Source organism: Acomys russatus, chromosome 13 (genome assembly GCF_903995435.1).
Source record: "Acomys russatus chromosome 13, mAcoRus1.1, whole genome shotgun sequence".
NCBI lineage: Eukaryota > Metazoa > Chordata > Mammalia > Rodentia > Muridae > Acomys > Acomys russatus.
This window is the reverse complement of record NC_067149.1, coordinates 43,394,301-43,415,655: the sequence shown is the minus strand read 5'-3', so window position 1 is coordinate 43,415,655 and position 21,355 is coordinate 43,394,301. Positions and strand designations below refer to the sequence as shown.

The 21,355-nt window shown below is 56.1% G+C and overlaps 1 protein-coding gene across 1 annotated transcript in view; it reads left to right on the top strand.

Moving 5' to 3' along the window:
* The window catches only part of Plxnd1 (plexin D1), a 39,400-nt gene that overhangs the window by 11,761 nt on the left and 6,284 nt on the right, over positions 1–21,355 (top strand). Inside the window, exons 2-25 of the mRNA XM_051155138.1 lie at positions 2,352–2,528; positions 4,475–4,606; positions 4,836–4,936; positions 5,023–5,152; positions 6,338–6,515; positions 6,615–6,723; positions 7,043–7,145; positions 11,214–11,318; positions 13,341–13,430; positions 13,608–13,701; positions 14,096–14,250; positions 14,750–14,901; positions 15,461–15,560; positions 15,643–15,782; positions 16,056–16,223; positions 16,305–16,395; positions 16,621–16,878; positions 16,972–17,121; positions 17,693–17,807; positions 18,427–18,534; positions 18,611–18,723; positions 19,352–19,456; positions 19,820–19,950; positions 20,191–20,389. Of these exons, the coding sequence (XP_051011095.1) occupies positions 2,352–2,528; positions 4,475–4,606; positions 4,836–4,936; positions 5,023–5,152; positions 6,338–6,515; positions 6,615–6,723; positions 7,043–7,145; positions 11,214–11,318; positions 13,341–13,430; positions 13,608–13,701; positions 14,096–14,250; positions 14,750–14,901; positions 15,461–15,560; positions 15,643–15,782; positions 16,056–16,223; positions 16,305–16,395; positions 16,621–16,878; positions 16,972–17,121; positions 17,693–17,807; positions 18,427–18,534; positions 18,611–18,723; positions 19,352–19,456; positions 19,820–19,950; positions 20,191–20,389 (3,204 nt within the window). The remainder of the gene's footprint in view (positions 1–2,351; positions 2,529–4,474; positions 4,607–4,835; positions 4,937–5,022; positions 5,153–6,337; positions 6,516–6,614; positions 6,724–7,042; positions 7,146–11,213; positions 11,319–13,340; positions 13,431–13,607; positions 13,702–14,095; positions 14,251–14,749; positions 14,902–15,460; positions 15,561–15,642; positions 15,783–16,055; positions 16,224–16,304; positions 16,396–16,620; positions 16,879–16,971; positions 17,122–17,692; positions 17,808–18,426; positions 18,535–18,610; positions 18,724–19,351; positions 19,457–19,819; positions 19,951–20,190; positions 20,390–21,355) is intronic.

Sequence of the window (21,355 nt, the reverse complement as noted above, 5' to 3'; positions counted from 1 at the left end):
ACCCTGCCTAAGCAACCTACCCGTTAGCTGTCCAGTAGTCATGGCTACTCATCTCCTGTCCCCGGGTGCCAGAGCTTTGTTTATGTGACCCTTTTTTTCCTTAAAGTGCGAATACATGATGGTGACACAGCACAGAGAGGCCGTAAAACGCCAGCTTTGGAGAAGCTGCCGAGGTCTGTGGTACAGTAGGACTGTGAGCCAGAGCCCACACTTAAACCGCGACCCAAGGCAGTGTCCTGCTATTGTCCCACTACTGCTGCTCTAACTGAGCAACAACTGATAAACTCTCACAGGGAGATGGGTATGGACTGAACTTGTGTGTACAGGACCTGGTCCTGGTGTCTTCTAACATTACCCAGAGGCCTTGGGACACGTTCCCCTGGGGGCGCGGCCGTTTGGCAATCTGGTAGACAGTGATTGGAACAGAGATGACGGCCCTGAGGCAGGGCCAGCTTGTGAGGTACAGACACAGATTAGATGGCTGGGATGGAGACCTGAGGATGCTGGTGGCTGAGGTCAGAGAAGCCCGTTGAGGTGGATGAGGCCACAAGCTTGGGAGTAGGCAGCTGCTGTGTGCTGGGCAGATGTTCTGCCATTAAACTCCATCTCAGACTCCACCCATGTGGGAGCATGTGTGTGGAGGTCAGAGGACAACTTTCAGGAGTCTGGCCTTGACTTCCGCTTTGTTTGAGGCAGTGACTCTCTGGTTGCTTGTGTGAACTTTGGATAGGCCTCCTGCCTTCCCCTACCATCTCTCCATAAGAGGACTGGGATTACAGATGTGCCCCGCTCCATCTGGCTTTCTATACAGGGTCCACAGACACGCTCGGATCATTAGGCTTGTATGGCATGCGCTTGTACCTACTGAGCCGTCTAACTAGCCCTAGTCACATTTTTAAAAATTCACTTTTTAGATTTTTGTTGTTGGTTTTGTTGTTGTTTGGGTTTTTGTTTGTTTGTTTTGTTTTGTTTTTGTTTTTAGACAGAGTTTCTCTGTGTAGCCTTGGCTGTCCTAGACTCACTTTGTAGACCAGGCTGGTCTTGAACTCATAACAATCCCCCTGCCTCTGCCTTCCATGTGCTGGGATTGCAGGCGTGCACCACCACACCTAGTTTATTTAAATTATTTTCATACAATATATTTTGATCATATTCTTTCCCTTCCCCAACTCCTCCCAGATCCTTCCTATGTCTCTACCCACCTAGGTCTCTCTCACTAGCTTGGAACTCACCAAGCAGGCCATGCTGGCTGGCTAGTAGTTCCCAGGGAACCCACCTATCTGCCTTTGCAGCATGGGGATTGCATTTGTGCAGCACTGTACCTGGCTTTGTTTGTTTGTTTGTTTTTATTAAACTCGGGTTCTGGGATCAAACTGGGGTCCACATGCTTGTATGGCAAGTACTTTACCAACTGAACCATGCTGCAGCCCTCAAACCCTGTTCTGTTATAGGGTTAGCAGCAGTCACATATGAGACCTGGTGATGTCTGCTACCTCTCTCCACCAGCACCAGCTGATGGCCTTGCTCTCTGCAAGCTCAGTCCACCACTGATACTGTCTCACCCCCAATGGGGAAGTGTGTGCACATGTCCATTTAATAGATGAGTAAACTAAGGCTCAGAAAAGCAAAGTGCCATGCTCAGGTTACCCATAGCCACTCTCCAGGACACCATTTGCCCAAGAGTTTTAGCCCAGGGCACCTAAGCCCCACCCCATATCTCGGTATGGAGCTTGCCCCCCACCCAAGATAGTCCCAAGAAACTCAGGGGGTAGCAGATGCCAGAACTGTGAGAGACACTGTAGAAGTGGAAGAGATGCCCCTTGGGTATCAGTAGGTAAGCTGAGGCAAGGATGGCCTTGGGTGACATTATATGGGCTCTTCTGGCCTGTCTGCTGTGGCTGGCTAGGAGGAAAGATGTGGCCGGGTGTGTGGCTGTCACCCAATTCCTAGCTCTAATGTCTTTTATTCTGAATTTGTGTTTTACTATATTGTTCAGGTTGGTCTGGAATTCTCAGGGTCAGTTGACCCTCCTGCCTCAGCTCCCGCAAGTGTGAGACTGCAAGTGTGTATCCCTGTTCTGCACCTCTAGTCTCTTAAAAGCCAAACTGACCAGTCTCTTGGCCAGCCTGTCTTCCTTCCTCTCTCCCTGCCGCATACCCAAGTCAGTCCCCACACACCTTAAACCCCAGCTGTCATCTAGGAGGAGCTGTGTCACCCAAGGTCAAGGCTAGGCCCAGATAGCGTCTGGAGATCTGTTTAGCTGGGCGCCGACATCCAACTGTGTGGACAAGCAGGGAGCCAGAGAAGGTTCCGGAGCTGAGCTCTAACCTGCCTTGTTGTCTCCTCCACAGCTGCAGCCAGAGCAGCTGGATTGTGGAGCAGCACACCTGCAGCACCCACTGTCCATCCTGCAGCCGCTGAGGGCATCGCCCGTGTTCCGTGCTCCAGGCCTCACGGCCGTGGCTGTGGCCTCTGCCAACAACTACACTGCCATCTTTCTGGGCACTGCCACAGGAAGGCTCCTCAAGGTAAGCATGTGAGATGGGAACTCCCCAGGAGTGGGCCACCTAAGTAAGGGCTGGTGTCACTCTGTTTTCTTCAGTTTTCCCATGGCTCCACAGTGGCCTGTCACAGAAGGGAGGGCCTGGCCTGAGAGCTGTCCGTATCTGCTGTCCACATCTCCTGGCCTGGAGTCTGTTCCCAGGGGCTTCTTGACCTTTGCAATGCACATGCTGTCTCTGGGACTCAGTTTCTACTGGCTGCAGTCTTTGTGGACCTTCAGTGAGGGGAAAGCACAACCCTGCCGGCCACTACCTCAGGAGTCCAGTTTCTGCGTTAACCATGCTACCTGTTACCCTGCAAGTTCCAGAGCTAAGGGAGGGCAAAGGAGTCACTTTTCTTACCTCAGAGCAGACTGGGCACAGCAGAGCACCCCTGCCTGCTGCCTCTCTACCTTTCTGTGGGGGAGAGTCAGCCCCTGAGCCAGGCTCAGTCTAATTGACTCAGAGCCCATAATCTAATTCCCTTTGGCAGCTGCCTGGGTGGGATCAGGGTGGGGCTCAAGCCCCACAGGCGTGGCACAGAGCTACCAAGCGGTGGGCAGTGAGGGCCTAGGGCCCCAGCATATGTTTTTCGGCTTCAATCCCCTGTTGGGTGACGGAAGTGGCCCCCAGGGCTCAGTTTTGTGGTCAGAGGAGCGGCTTCTGCTTTTGACTGCTCCTCCACGCCTGAGGAGCATATGGCCCGAGGACATAGCCTGTCTCCTCTGGACTTGAGGTTCTATCTGTCGAGGAGAAGTGAGCCAAAACAGGACAGTGGCCAGAGCCTTCTCCATCTTCCACCCACAAAGCCGCAATCAGTAGGCACCTGGTGTTTCCCCAGAGCCTCAACGGGTACATTTCAGACACCGTGACCTTTAGCTCTCACACCGAGCTAAGGATACTGCACAGAAGGGGTCAACTGAGGTCCTTCAAGAGAAGTGACGACCCCCAGAGCAACCACATAGCTAGAGATAGGGTCGTTGCTTTTTTTTTTTTTTTTTTAAATTGATTTATCTGTGCCGTGCTTGGGATAGAACCCAGGGCCTCAGTGATGGAGATAAACTCAGGCAGCCCCCGTGTTCCCACACACCATCCTGCACAGGGTAGTGTCTCTCCTGTCAACCTTTTCCCTGTTTGGAACTTCTATCTGTGCTCCCCAGATGGGCCCTCAGGACTCAGTAACTATTGAGGAAGTGGAAATGAATTGATGTCTTGGGGTGTGGAGCAAGGCATGGTGTGAGCGGTGGTCAGGCCCTTCCCAGCATCCCAAGAGGCCTCCCAACAACATCTCAGAAGTCAAGCCTGAGCCTGGGGACATCTGGGGAGGGCACAGTGTTGCCCTGGTACACCCCAGAATGAAAAGGATGGGGGTAATCTCAGGAAGATGGGTTGCAAAGGCAAGGCAGGAAGGCCTGGCTGGGGTGGTTGTGTATAACAGTGGGAGCAAAGTGAGAAAGAGGTCAGGGGTGGTGGGTGGGGGTGTGGCTAGGTGGATCCTTAAGGCATGGAATGCAATAGCTAGTTTCTTCCTGCATGGAACCTCAGAGGGAGCTGAGTGGGTGGATGGCCTCAGAGGTGTCCAGACCACCAACCAGCCTTTACCCTCAGATTAGCAGCTTGGAGCCTTGAGCACCCAGCATGCTTGGGATGAGTGGGAAACACAGACACAGCAGACTTTGCCAATCCTCAGAGGGCCATGTAGAGGGGCCTGGGCCCTTGCCCAGGAGGGGAGTTCCTGGTGGGAGCACTGCAGAGTCAGTCTGAGAACAAGAGTGTGGCAAGCGTGCACTCCACCTAGGTGCTGGCTTTCCCGTTAACCCCGGACTATCCGAGTAGGAGGGGAGACGAGACCCCACCCTCAGGGCGGCCTGACTGTGGGTGGCAATCCCTGGATACCCCCTGGTACCAGTAGCTGATGGCCTTTCCTCCCGCAGATCAGCCTGAATGAGAGCATGCAGGTCGTAAGCAGGCGGGTGCTGACAGTGGCCTATGGGGAGCCGGTGCACCATATCATGCAGTTTGACCCCACGGATCCGGGCTACCTGTACCTGATGACATCGCACCAGGTGAGGTGAACTGTAAGGCAGCCAGCTTCAGTGCAGCCTTCCCTCCTATTGGGGGGCACCTCCTTCCCAGCCTCCACCTCTGCTCACTTATGCTTCAAGGAGGCCATGTTTCTCCCACATGCCCTCAACTAACGCCTCCTCCAGCCTTAGCTACCCTAGCCTCACGAGAGCGGCGTTGGGGGTGTGGGGTGGGAGCTGCCTTGATCATCTGGGTCCTCTCTGCCTGCAGATGGCCCGAGTGAAGGTGGCGGCATGTGAGGTGCACTCCACCTGCGGGGACTGCGTGGGCGCAGCTGATGCCTACTGTGGCTGGTGCACGCTGGAGACCCGGTGAGGCCTCTGACTGTGATGGCAGGGCAGGGAGGGCTAAGGGGCAGTGGCCCCAGGCCTAGGACCTGACCCCACGGTGCCTGCAGGTGCACACTCCAGCAGGATTGCGCCAACTCCAGCCAGCCGCATTTCTGGACCAGTGCCAGCGAGGGCCCCGGCCGCTGCCCTGCCATGACCGTGCTGCCCTCTGAGATTGACGTGCGCCGGGACTACACGGTGAGTGCAGTCGCATCAGCATTAAGGAAGAACAGTGAAGCCGGACTTTAGGGACCTCACAGCAAGGACCAGGCATCTCCTCCATGGCTGGGCCACCTCTTCAAGGCCCTACCACAGACTTTTGGAGGACCTTGTCACAGCTAGGACCCGGCATCCTGGGTGACATATCAATGCACAGGGCCACTGCTGGCATTTAAACTGCTGTTTCTGGGTGGGGACACCCAGATAGAGAGTAAGACCACTCTTGCCTTTCTCCGGGGGGTGCTGACGGTTATGGCTTACCCCTGACAATGGGGCAGACAGGGGTGGTGGCTAGGGACAGAAAAGCCATGCCTGCAGCATGGTAGGTGGCCCAGCAGCCTGGGTCCCTCCCAGCTCCCTCCTCACTGACTCCTGTGAGAAGAGAGACCTCGTATTGTCACCCTGAGGGTTCCCAGTAGTAATCCAGCTAGTCTACTCCACTAGTCACACATCCGTCCTGCCCTGGCGCTATTCCTGGGCAGCCTGGGGCAGACACGGTCATTCGTCCCTGTGTGTCCATCCACGTCGTATTGAGCACCTATTGGGGGCGATGCATGTTCATACTCGGGAGACAGAGCCTTGGTCTGGGAGGAGCTGTTGTGCGTTGGAAGGAGAGAATAAGACAAGTGAAATGTAGGGGTGCTACTATATGCAGACCAGAGAGTGGGGTGGGCTCAAGGGTAGGCAGGAAAACTGCAGACCAGCCTTGGCCTGAGGAGGGAGTTGAGTAAGCATGAGAAGGAAGAGCCTGATAGGAAACTACAATCCAAAGGCCCTGAGAAGGGAGTGAGGGCCAAGTGTCTGGGTGTGGGGAGTGGGGCCGTAGCAACCGTGTGCCGCAGAAGCCTTCTGTTTTTGAGAATGCCTCACACCATGGCCCAGTCTGGCCCTGAACTTGTAGCAGGCCTCCTGCCTCAGCTTCCCAAGTGCTGGAATTGCAGGCTATGCCACACCACCTGGTTTACAGAGCCTTTGCGACATCTGAGATGAGGAGGCTCAAGTGGGGAAACTAAGGCCCCAGGGTTAGTTACAACAAAGAGAGCCTTGAATTCCCTCAAGGCAACCCTCCCCCCCCCCCCCCCAGGGACAGATCAGACAGACGCCTTTGCAATAGGGGCTGTAAGGGGCGTGGCTAGGCCTTACCTGAGGGTGTCTCTCCTCTAGGGTATGATCTTGCAGATCTCAGGCAGCCTGCCCAGCCTCAGCGGTATGGAGATGGCTTGTGACTACGGAAATGGCGTCCGAACAGTGGCCCGGGTACCTGGCCCTGCCTATGACCATCAGATTGCCTATTGTAACCTCCTGCCCAGGGCCCAGTTTCCATCCTTTCCTGCTGGCCAGGGTGAGTGCCTGGCTGTGGTGCCAGCCCAAAGGCGGGGCCCTGACATCCCAGCATCAGGTATGGACGAAGGCTTCTGTTGTGCCCCTGATCATTTTCCAGATCACGTGACGGTTGAGATGTCTGTAAGGGTCAAAGGACACAACATTGTCTCGGCCAATTTCACCATCTACGACTGCAGCCGAATTGGACAAGTTTACCCCCATGCAGCGTGAGTGGGCAAGGGGAGGAGCAACAGGCCCCAGCTTGGAGAACAGCTGCAGAGTCTGGTACACACACCAGACAGGACCCCCACATCCTTCCCTTGCTTATAGCAAGCCTTGACCAGCCAGGCCCTGCAAGCTGACACTAGTCCTGTAGAGGCAGAGGGAACTGAAGACTCCACCTGTTTCTTCCTTGCATACCTCTCCCAGTGGGAAGCTCACTACCTTACAAGATGGCCTACCTATTCCCTTTCTCCAAGGCATCAGCTTCCTGGGGCCCAGCTGAGGGTAGGTGTCAGGAATCTGAGGGGCTCCCTTGTCTTCCAGCTGTACCAGCTGCCTGTCAACACAGTGGCCTTGCTTCTGGTGCACCCAGCAGCACTCGTGTGTCTCCAACCGGTCTCAGTGCGAGAGCTCACCAAACCCCACGGTAAGCCTTGCCTTGGGCACACCCCAACACCCATGGCTTTAGTATCCCGAGTCTCCTGTGTTTTAAAGTTACTCTGTTGAGAGCGTTTCTTTGTCCTGGCATTGTCTTTGGCATTGTACTAACAGCCTGGTGGGGGTGGGGACACCCTCATCACAGCACGTCTAACCAGTCCCCAGTGGCCGGACAAGCTGGTTGCTTTTGTCCCTCCTCCTGCCTTTGAATCTTGCTGGGTTACTCCAGGAGTTCATGGTTTTTGTTTGTTTGTTTTTTGAGACATGGTTTCTCTGTGTAGCCTTGGCTGTCCTGCGCTCACTTTGTAGACCAGGCTGGCCTTGAATTCACAGCGATCCGCCTGCCTCTGCCTCCCAAGTGCTGGGATTAAAGGTGTGCGTCACCACGCCCGGCCTGGAAGTCTAGTTCTTAGAGGCAACACTTCAGGTTACATCATGGCCTCCTGGAAAGCCTGAGCCAGGCTGCTCAGTGTGCGAGCTGGCTGCTTCCACCCACAGCTGATGCCGAGGGTGGAACAGTGTCATCCCGGGTTTTCAGTTTCTCAGACACTTGGGGCCTCTGTCCCTCTAGCTTTGAGAGGAGGCGACTTATTCAAGGCCACCTACCTGGGAGGTGGTAAGACTTGGGCCTTGGACCCAAATCCCCTCTTGGCTTTCTTTGAAATCCAGGATTGGGTGCTAAGGCCCCTGTCTCAGTTCCCATGGTGTGTCACCTTTGTCCTGGAAGGCTCCTCTCTCTCTCAGGGATCACACATGAAATTCCCAGACCCTGGCAGGTGAACAGCAGTGCCTTGACCCCAGCCGTGCCCCGCCTTGCATCATGTCAGGGCTGCGCACCCTGAGGGGTCTCTTTTGGCCCCTGGGGTGACCTATGGCCAGATTGAGGAACGCATGGGGTGTTGGGATATAGTCTAGGCCTATCATCCCCATGGTTCTGGGCTTGGGGACATCTGGGTTGTGGCACTTCCTCACCCACAGCCCTAAGCTTCATACACAGCAGAGACTTGGTGACTTCCGGGGAGACCAGAAGTGTCTATTCCACCTGCCTCTTCCATTACCAACCTTGAAGGCTGGGGGCCTCCTCAGAGTCCATCAGCACTTGCTGAGTGCTTGCTGTATACTTGAGTCTGTGCTAAGCACTGAGGGAAAGCCAGTTAGATGTAGTTCTGTTTTTCCCACCACAGGCCAGGCAAGCTACTGGTCTTCTCTGAATCTTTCTCCCTGTGTAAAGTGAGGCCTACCTCAAGGACTAGCGTAGAGGTCTGGAGTTACTCCAGGAGGCACCAGCCCTACATGTGGCACATAGATGACTTTAGAAGCTGGTGGCTACTGTGCAGGGGTGACCAGGAAAGATATCCGTAAGAGGACTTTTGTGTGTGAGGTCTTGACATCTGCATAGGAGCTCACCAGCTAGAAGGTGTGTCTGACGCTGGCAGTCAGCCTGCTCTCCCCAGGTCTGTAGTTCTCCCTTGGGGCAGGAGTGGGCTGGCCCCCGAGGGGCTGTCGTAGAGTATTAACTGTAATCTGGCAGGAGAAGAGGCAGCTTCACCACAGCCTGTGCAAGGCTCTGAACCAGTGCTCGACTTGGCATTTAATTAAGTGCCAGTTAGCTGTGGAGGCGCCAGGCCTCCCAGGCAGACAGCAGGCAGAGGGTCTGCATGTCCTCCGGGGTCCCTGGCCCCTGGAGGGGAGGCGCTAAAGGATGCACTTGCAGCCATGTGTGTGTGGTCCCAGCAGCTCCCACAGGAGGGCTAGGACTGCTTCTGGGCTTGGATGAGAAGAGGCAGCCAGGTGCCAGGTGTTCCGGGGCTGGGGTTGTCTCTTGGAGAGGAATGTGATGCTCCCAGGCAGTGCTTTGGAAGCAGATGGGTTGTGGTATCTGGACCAGAGCCTGGCGTCTTCCAAACCACAGGGCGGCGCAGTGCTGCAGCCAGTGGCAGAGTGTTCTGATGGGTATTGACACCATCATGGACTGTGAGCTGGGCAGCAGGCCAGGGGGCCCCATTGGTACTTGCTGGGTTGGGATGCCAGGACTTGACCTCTTGAGCTTGGAGATGCTATAGGAGTTCTGGGCACCCCTGCAGTTCCATTTTTCCCAATAGCAGGTTTGAGAGCCTGGCCATTTTGTTCCCTGGCAGTTCTAGCTAGGTGAGGAGAGGCTCTGTGCTAACTTACGTGAACTAGAGCAGGCTCTGCGTACACCGCCATGGTGGTAGCTCCTGACCTCTCCCTCTCTCCTGCCCACCCATCCCTGCCATAGGTACAGCCATCCACGGGGGTTGGTTCCTAAGCCTGCAGGTTGATCAGCCAATGGGACAAGCCATCTGAGGCCTAGAGGCGATCGGACGGCCTGGGTGGAAACAGGAAAGGAAGGCCCAAAAAGGAAAAGCCCAGATTGGGGTCTTCTGGTCTTTGGCGTTAATCAGCCAGTGCTAGTGAGCTTTAGTCACCTTCGGGCGCCACTGGATCCAGGAGTTCAGTGGTGGCATCAGGGGCTTCCCAACCCTCTGGGAGATGCCGTGTTCAGTCAGACAGGCTCTTTGTTCTTAGTGCCAAGGTGCTTTCAGCAGCTAGGCTGGCTGAGGACCCCTCTTGCCCAGTCCAGGAAGCTGGAGAGTGTCCTTCCTCATTCCACGGGAGTTGTAGTGTTGAGACAGGTTACAGGACCCAGCTCTGCTGCCAAGGTGGTTCACTTAGGCCAGGTCAGTCTCCTCAGCACAGGCCTATTGAGGGCCGGCCTCAAAGGCCAGGCCAGACTCAGAGGCAGATGGCTGGGACCGGGAGGCTGCAGGTAGACCTGAGGGAGCATCGATATGACTGTGGGGTTTTGGACGGAGGTCAGGACTCAGCCTAGTCACACACATACCCGCCCCCTGCTTCCCATAGAGTGCCTGGTTACAAGGTCATTGGGAGCAGGTGACTCTCAGGTGACCCCTTATGTTCACTGTAAGGACAAGCTGCTTTGCTGTCTACGACTCAGTTTCTCTGTCTTTAAAATAGGAATGGGGTTCTCCGTCTAGAAGGGTCCTGGCACATGGTGAGGTCACTTAAGCATAGTGCCACTGTTCTTCCTTTTCACTGGCAGCCTCTCAGGGTCTGGTTTGGTAGAGGTCCTCCCAAGGGGAAGGTCCTCTGTGTGATTAGGAGCTAATAGTAAGGTGAAATGTCCCATGACTGCCCACCTGTAATCTTGGCACCAGGGAGGCTAAAGCAGGAAAAGGCAAATTTGAGGTTGGCTTGGGCTGTGTGGCAATTACATGGGGATGGGGGAGTGAGCCAGAGTTGCTGATGAGAGTGGTGGTACACATGTGTGACCCCAGTTCTTGAGGCCAGTCTGTCTGAACAACAGAGTGAGACCTTGTCTCCAAAGAGAGGTCGGCGGGGGGGGGGGGGGGGGAGGAGAGGAAAAGAACAGAGGAAAACCAGTATCCCAGGAGAAAGGGACAGTGACCTCCTGCACACAGAAATGTCCTAACCCCTAATCTTTGCTCTGCTGCAGGTGACCAGGAGGTCCCTGACTAGAGGGTCATGGTGGCCCCCAGGGTATGTGGCTGCCCTTGGGCCTGTGGATTTCTGCCCTCCTTAGGTCAGATGTTGAGATGCCAGTAGGTAGGACGCCGAAGCTCTAGCACAGATTCGGTCCCCACTATCCTGCTGAGGGATGTAGAGAGGGAATACTCATAGCCCTAACCTTCTCGGCCCCTCCCCTGCCTAGGCTCTTCTGTACAGTGGGGTGTGGTCCCTGGGAGCTGCAATTTCTAGCCCAGGCCTGGCCCAGAGTTATGTATCTTGGAAGGTCAGGTCCCAAAGACCCTAGCCACCACCAAGAGCTCACCACCCACCAACACCCAGGCACTCTGTGTCTGAGGAGCACGTCAAGGGGGCAGACTCCACCTAGATGGAACATTTTCCCTCTACCTCTGTTTCCCCATCTGGAAAGTGGGGCTGCACGAGAAGCTGTGGAGGCTGCTGGCATCCTGGGAACACAGGAATGTCTATTGCAGAGGTGGGGGCTCTGAAACATCTTATTTGACCCCTTCCTGTGTTTGGTCTGCAGAGCCCTCAAGACTGCCCCCAGATCCTGCCCTCGCCTCTGGCGCCTGTGCCCACTGGTGGCTCCCAGAACATCCTGGTGCCTCTGACTAGGGCCACCTTCTTCCAAGTAAGTAGAGGCTGAGCAGGTTCTGTGTGGGCCTCAGACTGTCCCAGCTTTTCTCTCTAGCTGTATAAGACTTGGAGCAGGAAGACAAGTCTGATGGGGGACAGCAGGCAGCCAGCAACTGCCAAGGGAACCCTGGCCCAGGCCCCAGTACTCCTGCCCTGGGGCTCCCTGACATAGTGGCCCAGCCCCCCTGCCTGGCACCACAGTCCATGGATAGATGAAGTCCATGTGGGTTCTGCCTGCCCTGCCCAGACTGAGCAAGACCCTGGGTGCTCCAAGAGCTGTGGACCATACTGGCCAAGTTCAAGGCTCCCATGTCTTTCCCTGGGATGGCCATAATTGGCCATGCCCCGAATTCCCATGGTCTAGAGAGGACATGGAGGGAGGAAGTGGTGCTGGTGCTGGGAGAGGGGATGTGGCCATCTCTGGCCACCCCCCTGAGAGGAATGTGGTGGTGGTGGGGAGGGGGTTGATGAGTTTTGGAAGGATGCCAGCCTCCCTAATTCCTGGGACATGCCATCTGTCACTGCCACGTGGGAGCTGAGGCCCGTGACGGTTGTCACACGTGGGGGCCACGTGTCAGGCATCTGGGATGTGTCAGGGAGCCTCTTATAGAGTAGGAACTCTTGGGAGTCAGAGTGGAGCTGCCCTCCATGCAGAGGCCTACCCTGCCAGGACACTGTGGATGGCAGGAGCAGGGTGGGGAGGCTCTAGGCCCAATCTGGCTGATTATCTCCAGCTGTGTGGCACTTTTGGCGAATTCTCTGCTTTTTACCAGCCACAGAAATCCCTGCCCCATGCCCCCTGTCCACCAACCTCACCCTGACCATACTTCTAAGTCACCTGGGGGTCAGGACTGGGACCTGGACACTGGGCAGCCCTGCTTTGGGCTACTCTGACATGCCCTTGGGGAGGGGACCCACCTCCGACTCTGCACATGGGGAACAGAGCCAGCATTTGGCCCTGTCAGCAGTCTCTTTCCTGTGTTGACTTCCAGCTAGGACCCCAGGAAGAAGAAGTTGACCTGCTTTTTTCTCAGGGTGTCATATCTACCAACAGCAGGGGCATAAACAGGAAGTACTGGCACATGGCTGCTGGGGCTTGGCCTGACACATGAAACTCAAGATTGTTACTCAACAAATATTTGTTGATATTACTGTTGATGGAACAAGATGAGACTGAGGAGTTCGGCCTAGCTTAATGTGTTAACATTTATTGAGCACCTCCTGTATACCATGCATAGAAAGCAAACATTTTAACCCCTGTATATGTAAGCCACTAAAACACAGGATCTTTACTTTCCCTGGCAGACCTTTGCACATAATATCGTTAAGAAAATCAAGGCTCAGAGAGACAGAGCACGAGGCCACACAGTGAACAAGTAAAGGCAGGATTTAAAGCTAGGCCTAAGTGAGGTTGAATGCGAGCTTTCCGCTAACTTCTGCTGGTCTTAGGGATATATAAAGGGCCCTACAGTCAGCTAGGACTTTCACCAGTGGGTGAGGAGACAAGTGGAAACAGCTTGAGCCAGGAAACAGGACATTTAACCAGCAGAACAGGGCAGATTCTGGGAGTAGGACATTGTGTATCCTCAGTGTGCACCCCCTTAGTGCTGAGGGCAGGATTGAGTGTGGGGTGTCCTGATCCAAGGGGCCCTTGGGGGCCTATGAAGAGTTCTGCAACTGGAATTTGGACACTGTGGTGATGCAAATTGGTGGTCAAAAGAAGACCAGCCCACAGACCTGGCACATGTCACATGGGAGCTGACGGGGAATCTAGGGTTTAGCTCTGCAGGGTGAGACCAGGGACTCACTCCAAGGATCAGGCAAAGTCTCCTGGAACTGGGGCATCAGGAACTAGTCTAGGCCGCTGGGGGTGGTGGTGAAGCTGTCAGTCATGGGCCAGTGTCCTCAGCATCTGTGCAGTCCCTGACATGATGGCCAGGAAGGGTGGTGGCTGCCGCGTTCTGATGGAGGTATGGGGGATGGGTATTGTGAGGCTCCTCTGCCCTTGTGTCTGCAGGGTACCGCCCTGGAGTGCAGCTTTGGGCTGGAAGAGAGCTTCGAGGCTGTGTGGGTGAATGACTCACTGGTGCGCTGCAACCAAGTGGTGGTACGTGGCATGACCCTAGCATGACCCCGGCAGGACACATGAGAGGCCCACTCTGCCTCCACTTCTCCTCACCCCCAACCCCCCTTTCCCCGCCCTCATCCATCTTGGTCGCATCCTTGCCCCCAACGGGAAACTGAGACCCCACCCTTGCCCCTCACACTCTTCCTCACTTTGCAGCTACACACAACCCAGAAGAGCCAGGTATTTCCCCTGAGCCTGAAACTGAAGGGGCCGCCAGACCGATTCCTAGACAGCCCTAACCCGATGACAGGTGAGTGTCCCACCTGTCCCACAATGGGAGAGACCCAGCCGTGGGGGCTCACTGGCAGCCACAAACATCATAACCCATAGGTGCCCAGTGTTCCCGAGACACTCGGCCTAGCCCCTCTGCTGTGGCCCGCCTCACACCAATGACCGTGTAACCCTAAGACCTTACTTCTTTCTCTGAGCCCTGTTGTCTCTGTGTCATGAGGCCACAAACCTTTACTGCAAGACTGACCAGGACTCAGCCAGCCAATCCCTATAGACCTTGTCTATAAAATGGGAGAGTCGGTAGCGCCTCCATACAAGGTCCCCACGAGGAGAAGCTGGAGGCTGGAGATGGGGCGCTTTATAGGTGCTCACCCCACAGTTGTCTCACTGTAGGCTGTCCTGTGTCCAAACAGTTGTTGTCTACAATTGTGCTATGGGCAGCCCTGACTGTTCCCAGTGCCTGGGCCGTGAGGACCTGGGTCACCTTTGTGTTTGGAATGATGGCTGTCGTCTGAGAGGGCTCCTGCAGCCACTCCCTGGCACCTGCCCGGCCCCTGAGATCCGAGCGGTAAGCATATGCCACACCAGGTGTTACCTGCGCTCATAGCACTCTTGGCTCATAGGTCAGCTCCTGTGGATGTCTTAATGGGGACAGACATGGTAGGTGGATGAAGCTGGGGCTTTGGTCCATTGATTTTTTTTTTTTTTTTTTTCACAGCAACCCAGCAACCCTCTTGTCTTGGGGATAGTAGAGGATTCCAGGAACTCACCAGCTGGATTTAGTTAAGGGGGGGTGGCTCAAGGAAGGATTCTGATTGGCTTAGCCTGGGCAAAGGGCCCACCCCTAGGCCAATCAGCTTCTGGCTTAGATGCTGAATTCTGTGATCTGGCATGGCTACCAGGAGCCACATGGCACCTTCAGGCTCCCGTGGGACCAGTTGTCCCCAGCCTCTGAACATCTTCTGCTGAGCAGAGGGTCTGTGTGGCCCCACTTCCTGTGGGCACATGTGGCAGTGAGAGGGGGACACCCAGGCCTCAGACCCTCACTCTCCCTGTTCCCCTGGCAGATTGAGCCTCTGAGTGGCCCCTTGGAAGGCGGGACCCTGCTGACCATCCGAGGCAGGAACCTAGGCCGCCGGCTCAGTGACGTGGCACACGGAGTGTGGATTGGCGGTGTGGCCTGTGAACCCCTGGCTGACAGATACACAGTTTCAGAGGAGTGAGTTTTAGGCAATGCCAACTTAATCCCCCCCCTGTGCCCCCCCCATCCTACCCATGACTGGGCCTCCCACTGTGTCTGCCTCGGCCACTCTTCTATGCTGCCTCCTCTGGGAAGCCCTCATGGCTCTGCTTCCTGCCATATCGACTTTGCTCTCGTGAGAACCACTTGCTAGTGGTAAAGCTTAGGGGGCCCTGATGGGGTATAAAGGTTGGGGTGCAGCAACTGGGCCTCCCTCTCCAGGGCATGTGTGCAAGCAGGAAATTAGCTGGGCTTCCTGTTGAAAGGCTCTGAGCCAGGCTTGCAGATAAGGACATCAGGTGGCTAGCCAGTCTAGTTGGGCAAACCACCTAGTGATCAGAGGCCATCTGATCTTAGCCTTGTCTCAGAGCTACAGACCTGGGGGAGACAGTGGAGTGGCATGCCCTCCTTGGTCATCCCTACGGTGACCATCTATGGAGAGCATTGTTGCTTGAGCATTCTGGCCCCAGTGTGACCGGGAGGCAGAGGCCACGGGCAGACACAGATAGTGGCTCACCACATGCCTACCCACCCTCAGGATTGTGTGTGCCACGGGGCCCGCCACAGGGGCCTTCTCAGACGTGGTAACCGTGAATGCCTCCAAGGAGGGCAGGTCGAGGGAGCACTTCTCCTATGTGGTAAGTAGGTCACCTCCACCCACCAGCCAGCTCACTCCCCGCAAGCCCGCAGCCAGAGCCTAACGCTGTTCCTTCTCCCCAGCTGCCCGTGGTCTACTCACTGGAGCCGTCCCTGGGTCCAAAAGCGGGGGGCACAAGAATTACCATTCATGGTAGTGACCTCCATGTGGGCTCTGTGCTCCAGGTCCTGGTAAACGACACAGACCCCTGCACAGACCTTGTGTAAGCCATGTCCACAGCCTGGCAGCTGTGGGGTGGGTGTCACCCCTAGGTCTCAGCTGAGCATGCTTCGCTCTGCCCTTTCTTGACTTGGGGTGGATCTGGGAGGGAATGAGAAAGAAGATGGCTGAGCTGGGCATAACGCAAGCCAGCATGTGGCAGTGGGAGGGAAAAGTTGTACAGAATCAGAGAAGACAAGGCTGGGGCACCTACAGTGGGTGAGCAACCAGCAAGGGCCACACTTGCGTTACCCACTCATCCTCCCCCGTCCCCCAGGCGCACAGCCACCAGCATCACCTGCACCGTGCCTCGGAGTGCCCTGCCCACTCTAGTGCCTGTGTGTGTGCGCTTCGAGAGCCGGGGCTGCGTGCGTGGAAACCTCACCTTCTGGTACATGCAGAACCCAGTCATCACAGGCATCAGGCCAGGCCGCAGCCCTGTAAGGTGAGATGGGCAGCCACCCACAGCCACCCTGTCTCACTGTCCAGGCTGCAGGGAGCCTGACCGGTCTCGCTGTTCCCTCAGTGGCGGCAGGACCATCACTGTGGCTGGCGAGCGTTTCCACATGGTACAGAACGTATCGATGACTGTGCACCACATTGGCCGGGAGCCTACCGTAAGGGGACGGATGGGGGTATGAGGGACATTGGGGATAAGATGATTGTGTGCAGCCAAGGTCCTGCCTATGTCTGCTCCACTTGGCCTCAACATACTCCTCCCTCTCTCTCTCTCTCTCTCTCTCTCTCTCTCTCTCTCTCTCTCCCTCCCTCCCTCCCCCTCTCCTTTACCCTCACCCTTTATTTCTCCACTCTCACGGGTTCATCCTACCCTCGCCTTGCAGTTCTGCAAGGTTCTCAATTCCACGCTTATCACCTGCCCATCTCCTGGAGCCCTGAGCAACACTTCAGCACCTATAGACTTCTTCATCAATGGCCGGGCTTATGCGGACGAGGCGGCTGAGGAGATGCTGGACCCCGCGGAGGCACAGCGAGGCAGCCGCTTCCGCCTGGACTACCTCCCCAACCCACAGTTCTCCACTGCCAAGAGGGAGAAGTGGATCAAACATCACCCAGGGGAGCCACTCACCCTCGTCATCCACGTGAGCACCTGGCTGGGAGGATGGGTAGTGGAAGCAGGGGACAGCTGACCTGGGAACTGCACCCCTAGCCCAGCATCCCATGTGCACCCACAGAAGGAGCAAGACAGCCTGGGGCTCGAGAGCCACGAGTACCACATCAAGATTGGCCAGGTATCCTGCGACATCCAGATCATCTCAGACAGGGTCATCCACTGCTCCGTCAATGAGTCGCTGGGCACAGCTGAAGGACAGCTGCCCATCACAGTGAGTGGGTGGGGCTCTGGAGGTGGGCAGATCCGGCTTCTGGGTACAGAGCTCACTGGTCTCATGTTTGATAACTCCAGCTAGCAAAGCAGAGCTTTATACCCTTGACTGGTGGGGAAACTGAGGCCCAAGTCATTGGTTAGTGCCAGAAGCTATAAGAAGTTGGTTTTGGTGTCCCATCTAGAGTGTGGCCTGCCAGTCTCTGTTTTTTGAGTTTTCTAGTAGAACAAAAAACAGGTCAGAGGGAGGGGCCTTTCTGTACTTTCTCTGCTTGCATACCTCCTGCAGAATCACCTGCTCCCACAGGACAGCAGCCAGACCCCCATGAGCTTTTCTGTGACCACCCTCATAGGGGGTCATCAGCACAGCCCTGTACTGGCCTCTGGCCCAGACTCTGCATCAGGCACTGCCTCATTGATTAAGCGGTCACTGTGGTTATCTGTTATCTGCGAGGCTCCGATCAGTTAGGTCGCTTGCCTGTGGGCACATAGCCAGTGAGAAGAGCTGATCCGTAGCTCTAGCAAAGCCTGATGTGCCGCCCTGCACCCCCCCCCCCCGCAACTGTGTGCAGATCCAGGTGGGGAACTTCAACCAGACCATCGCCACACTGCAGCTGGGGGGCAGCGAGACGGCCATTGTGGTATCCATCGTCATTTGCAGTGTCCTGTTGTTGCTCTCTGTGGTTGGTAAGTAGCCTGCACTTGGGGGAGTCAGGAGGGCGTTTATGACTCCCTCTGAGAATGGAGGTGGGTAAGGCATGGGCACAGTTAGGCACCCTGAGGTAGGGCAGGTAAGGAATGGTAGATGTTAGTAGGATCTTCTGTGCTTAGGCTTTGGGTGCAATTTGGGGACAAACAAAAAAAGATGGTTCAGGGGAGATGTGTTTAAGCAATGTACTCAACATGGCAGAGAGAGCAGAGACCCCCTACACTGCTGGGGCAGACAAAGGTACACTTGTCTCAGGAAATAGCCTGTACGTTAGGGCAGAAGAACCAAATTTCTCATAATTCTTAACCCAGAGAAAGCCCCTTATGAGTGTTGTTTGACACATTCCTTTTTCTAAGAGAAGCCATCAAGGGTTTCCTTGCTGGCTGGTCCCCAAGCCCTGTGTTGTCAGGGAGGGACAGACGGCAGAAGGGCTAAGGACACCTGCTTGCCTCCTGCCTGGTGGCACTAAGGCCAGTGGGCCGAGCCATTCTCCCCCCCTCCCGGTAACCCCTCCAGCCACAACCTGCATACAGCAGGTGCCCACTGGTGCCTTCTCATGGGCCCTGGAAACCTGAGCCTCCCCTTTGCTGCCCACAGCCCTGTTCGTCTTCTGCACCAAGAGCCGCCGTGCGGAGCGCTACTGGCAGAAGACGCTGTTGCAGATGGAAGAGATGGAGTCTCAGATCCGAGAGGAGATCCGCAAAGGTGGGTGCAAGGGTCGGGTGGTACTGCCCATGGCCGGACAGGCTCGCTCACTCACAGCTGCTGGTCTGTCCCACAGGCTTTGCGGAGCTGCAAACAGACATGACGGACCTCACCAAGGAGCTGAACCGCAGCCAGGGCATCCCCTTCCTGGAGTACAAGCACTTTGTGACTCGTACCTTCTTCCCCAAGGTACACCACCCTCCAACGTGCACTGGTCACCACAGGGGGTTTGGTTTAAGGCACCTTTGGAACCTGCCCCCCTGTCCACAGCCATCTTGGTTCTTCGTCTCCACCACTTTCTTTGCCTACTTGATGTTTAGCTTTCTATATGAAAGACTACCGTCCGGCCCGCCTTGCCACGTTGACCTGCCTTTCTCCTCACTGAAGGAGCTGAGCAGGGAGCAAGGAGCAGGTCCCCGCCAGACTTCTCAGTTCCCACAGTTCTTTTTCCTTTTGGTGGTCCAGGGTCTGTGGGCTTCCTGTCTCTTGTGCAATAGCCCAAGGAAGCACCTGGCTCCACCATTTCAAGAACCCCCCACGGCAGCTTTCCCCAACCTCAGAACATAGCAGCCTGCCTGCCTCAGTCTCCTGTGCCACACACTCGATGGCTCTTGTTTGCCCCTGAGCCTCAGGTCTCTTGCTGTGCTACAGCATGGCCTGCACCCCTCTAGGGAACCCCGGGTCTCCAACCACCATGTGACCCTGCCAGCCTCCTCCATGTGTGGGCAACTCCAGGTGCCAGGCAACCTGCAATGCTAAAAGCACTAAAACACTGGTTTCTCCCCCCCCCCCCCCCCCCCCCCCCCCCCCCGCGCAGTGCTCTTCCCTCTATGAGGAGAGGTATGTGCTACCCTCGCAGACCCTCAACTCCCAAGGCAGTTCCCCACCACAGGAAACCCACCCACTGCTGGGAGAGTGGAACGTGAGTATCCTGGCCCCAGGAGGCCATGCACTCTGTGATCCGAATTATTAGGAGGTAGTCAAGCCCTTCTGGAAGGCAGCCTTTCAGGGTGCTGGCCCCTCAGGCGAGGCAGAGAGCATGGGCATATGACCTCATGCTGGTTACAGATAGGAAGTGGCACACAGTGGATGCTCGGTTGCCTACAGCCATCCTTGCCCCTTGAGTGCCCCTTTGTTACTCTACCACTCTCCAGCAGAAGTTAGGAAGCACATACCAGTGCCAGGGTAGTGGATGCCCCAGCCCTGGAGGCATCTAAGCAATCAGCGCTGGGCACTGGGACCTCCTGGGACATGTACCACTGGGTGTTTCCTTCCACGTCCACAGATCCCTGAACACTGCCGCCCCAGCATGGAGGAGGGGATCAGCCTGTTCTCCTCGCTGCTCAACAACAAACACTTCCTTATCATCTTCGTCCACGCCCTGGAGCAGCAGAAAGACTTCGCTGTGCGGGACAGGTCAGGCTACAAGACACACAGGGACATAGGGGTCCCCAGCTGGAGCCACATCCCCAGAGCACCTGTCACCCACTGAGAATCAACCCCCACCCCCTGCCCGCCCCACCGGCTCTGCTCCTCCCCCCCACCACCACCCACCCCGCTCCACACTCCTCATTGCCCCAGGTGGGCTCCCAGTGTAGGCAGAGTCTTCTGGCCATGGAGGACGGTGGCTTGGCCTGACTGACACTGTCCCTGCAGGTGTAGCCTGGCCTCCTTGCTAACCATTGCACTGCACGGCAAGCTGGAATACTACACAAGCATCATGAAGGAGCTGCTGGTGGATCTCATCGACGCCTCGGCTGCCAAGAACCCCAAGCTCATGTTGCGGCGCACCGAGTCTGTGGTAGAAAAGATGCTCACCAATTGGATGTCCATCTGCATGTATGGCTGCCTGAGGGTGAGGCTCCTCTCTGCCCAGAAGCCCCGCCCCTACCGGCACGCCTGACCTCCTTAAGGTCTGCACTTTCCGGGGGGGTGGGAGTGGGGGCGGGGGTTGCAGCTCCCCAGTGGGATCCCTTTGGAGAGGTAGGGAAACTGAAGCTTGGCCACAGGGGCACACAGCGTTCCCAGGGCAGACTGGAGGCTGGTAGGATCTTGTCCTGTGGCCTTGGTCCTCAAGCCTTTCTGTGGGGGGATGGGGGTGGGGGCGGGAGATCTTCAGAGGACCATCAGGTCCCTGCAGTCCTTAGGGGAGGGACGCAGAAACAAAAGTTCAAGTATTTAGAGCAGAGTCTGGCTAGTGATTGGTTGGAAAAAACCAAGAGGGTTTCCCGGAGCAGGTGTCTCACCCTGGACCCTGAGGGTTCAGTGGGAAGAGTTGGGCAAGGGGACTTGGGGCCAACAGCGCAGTCCAGGGTAGGGCACGTTGTGGGCAGAGATTAGAAGGAAGGACTATCACAGAGCTTTCGGCAGCCAGAGCCCCTCCCTGGTGTCAGGCTAGTCAGGACATCAAAGGGTCACGTAGGCATCTTTTTTTTTTTCAAGAAAGGCAGAGGCCTGGATAGGACCCATAACTGAAGCCTTAACTGTACTGTGTCCATGACTGGTCTTTGGTAACCTCTGTGTGGTTCTGGGCAAGTTACTGCCCTCTCTGTACCTCAATTTCATTTTGTCAAGTGAGGCAGCAGACCCAGCCTAGGAGCCCCTTGGATCTTGGTGGGAGAGTATAAAAGAAATGGGGAGCCTAGGAGAGACGGCACATTCTGAGCCATCAGGGACTACTGCAGACTCTGTAGACCCAGGTCTCTTAGCCACCATGGGTGACCTCAGCCTGGCCTTCCCCCGCCAGACAATGGGGTGCTGGTGAGTCCCGGCCAGACCACGACAGCAGGAAGCAGGCCTGGCAGCTGCCTTGGTGCTGCTG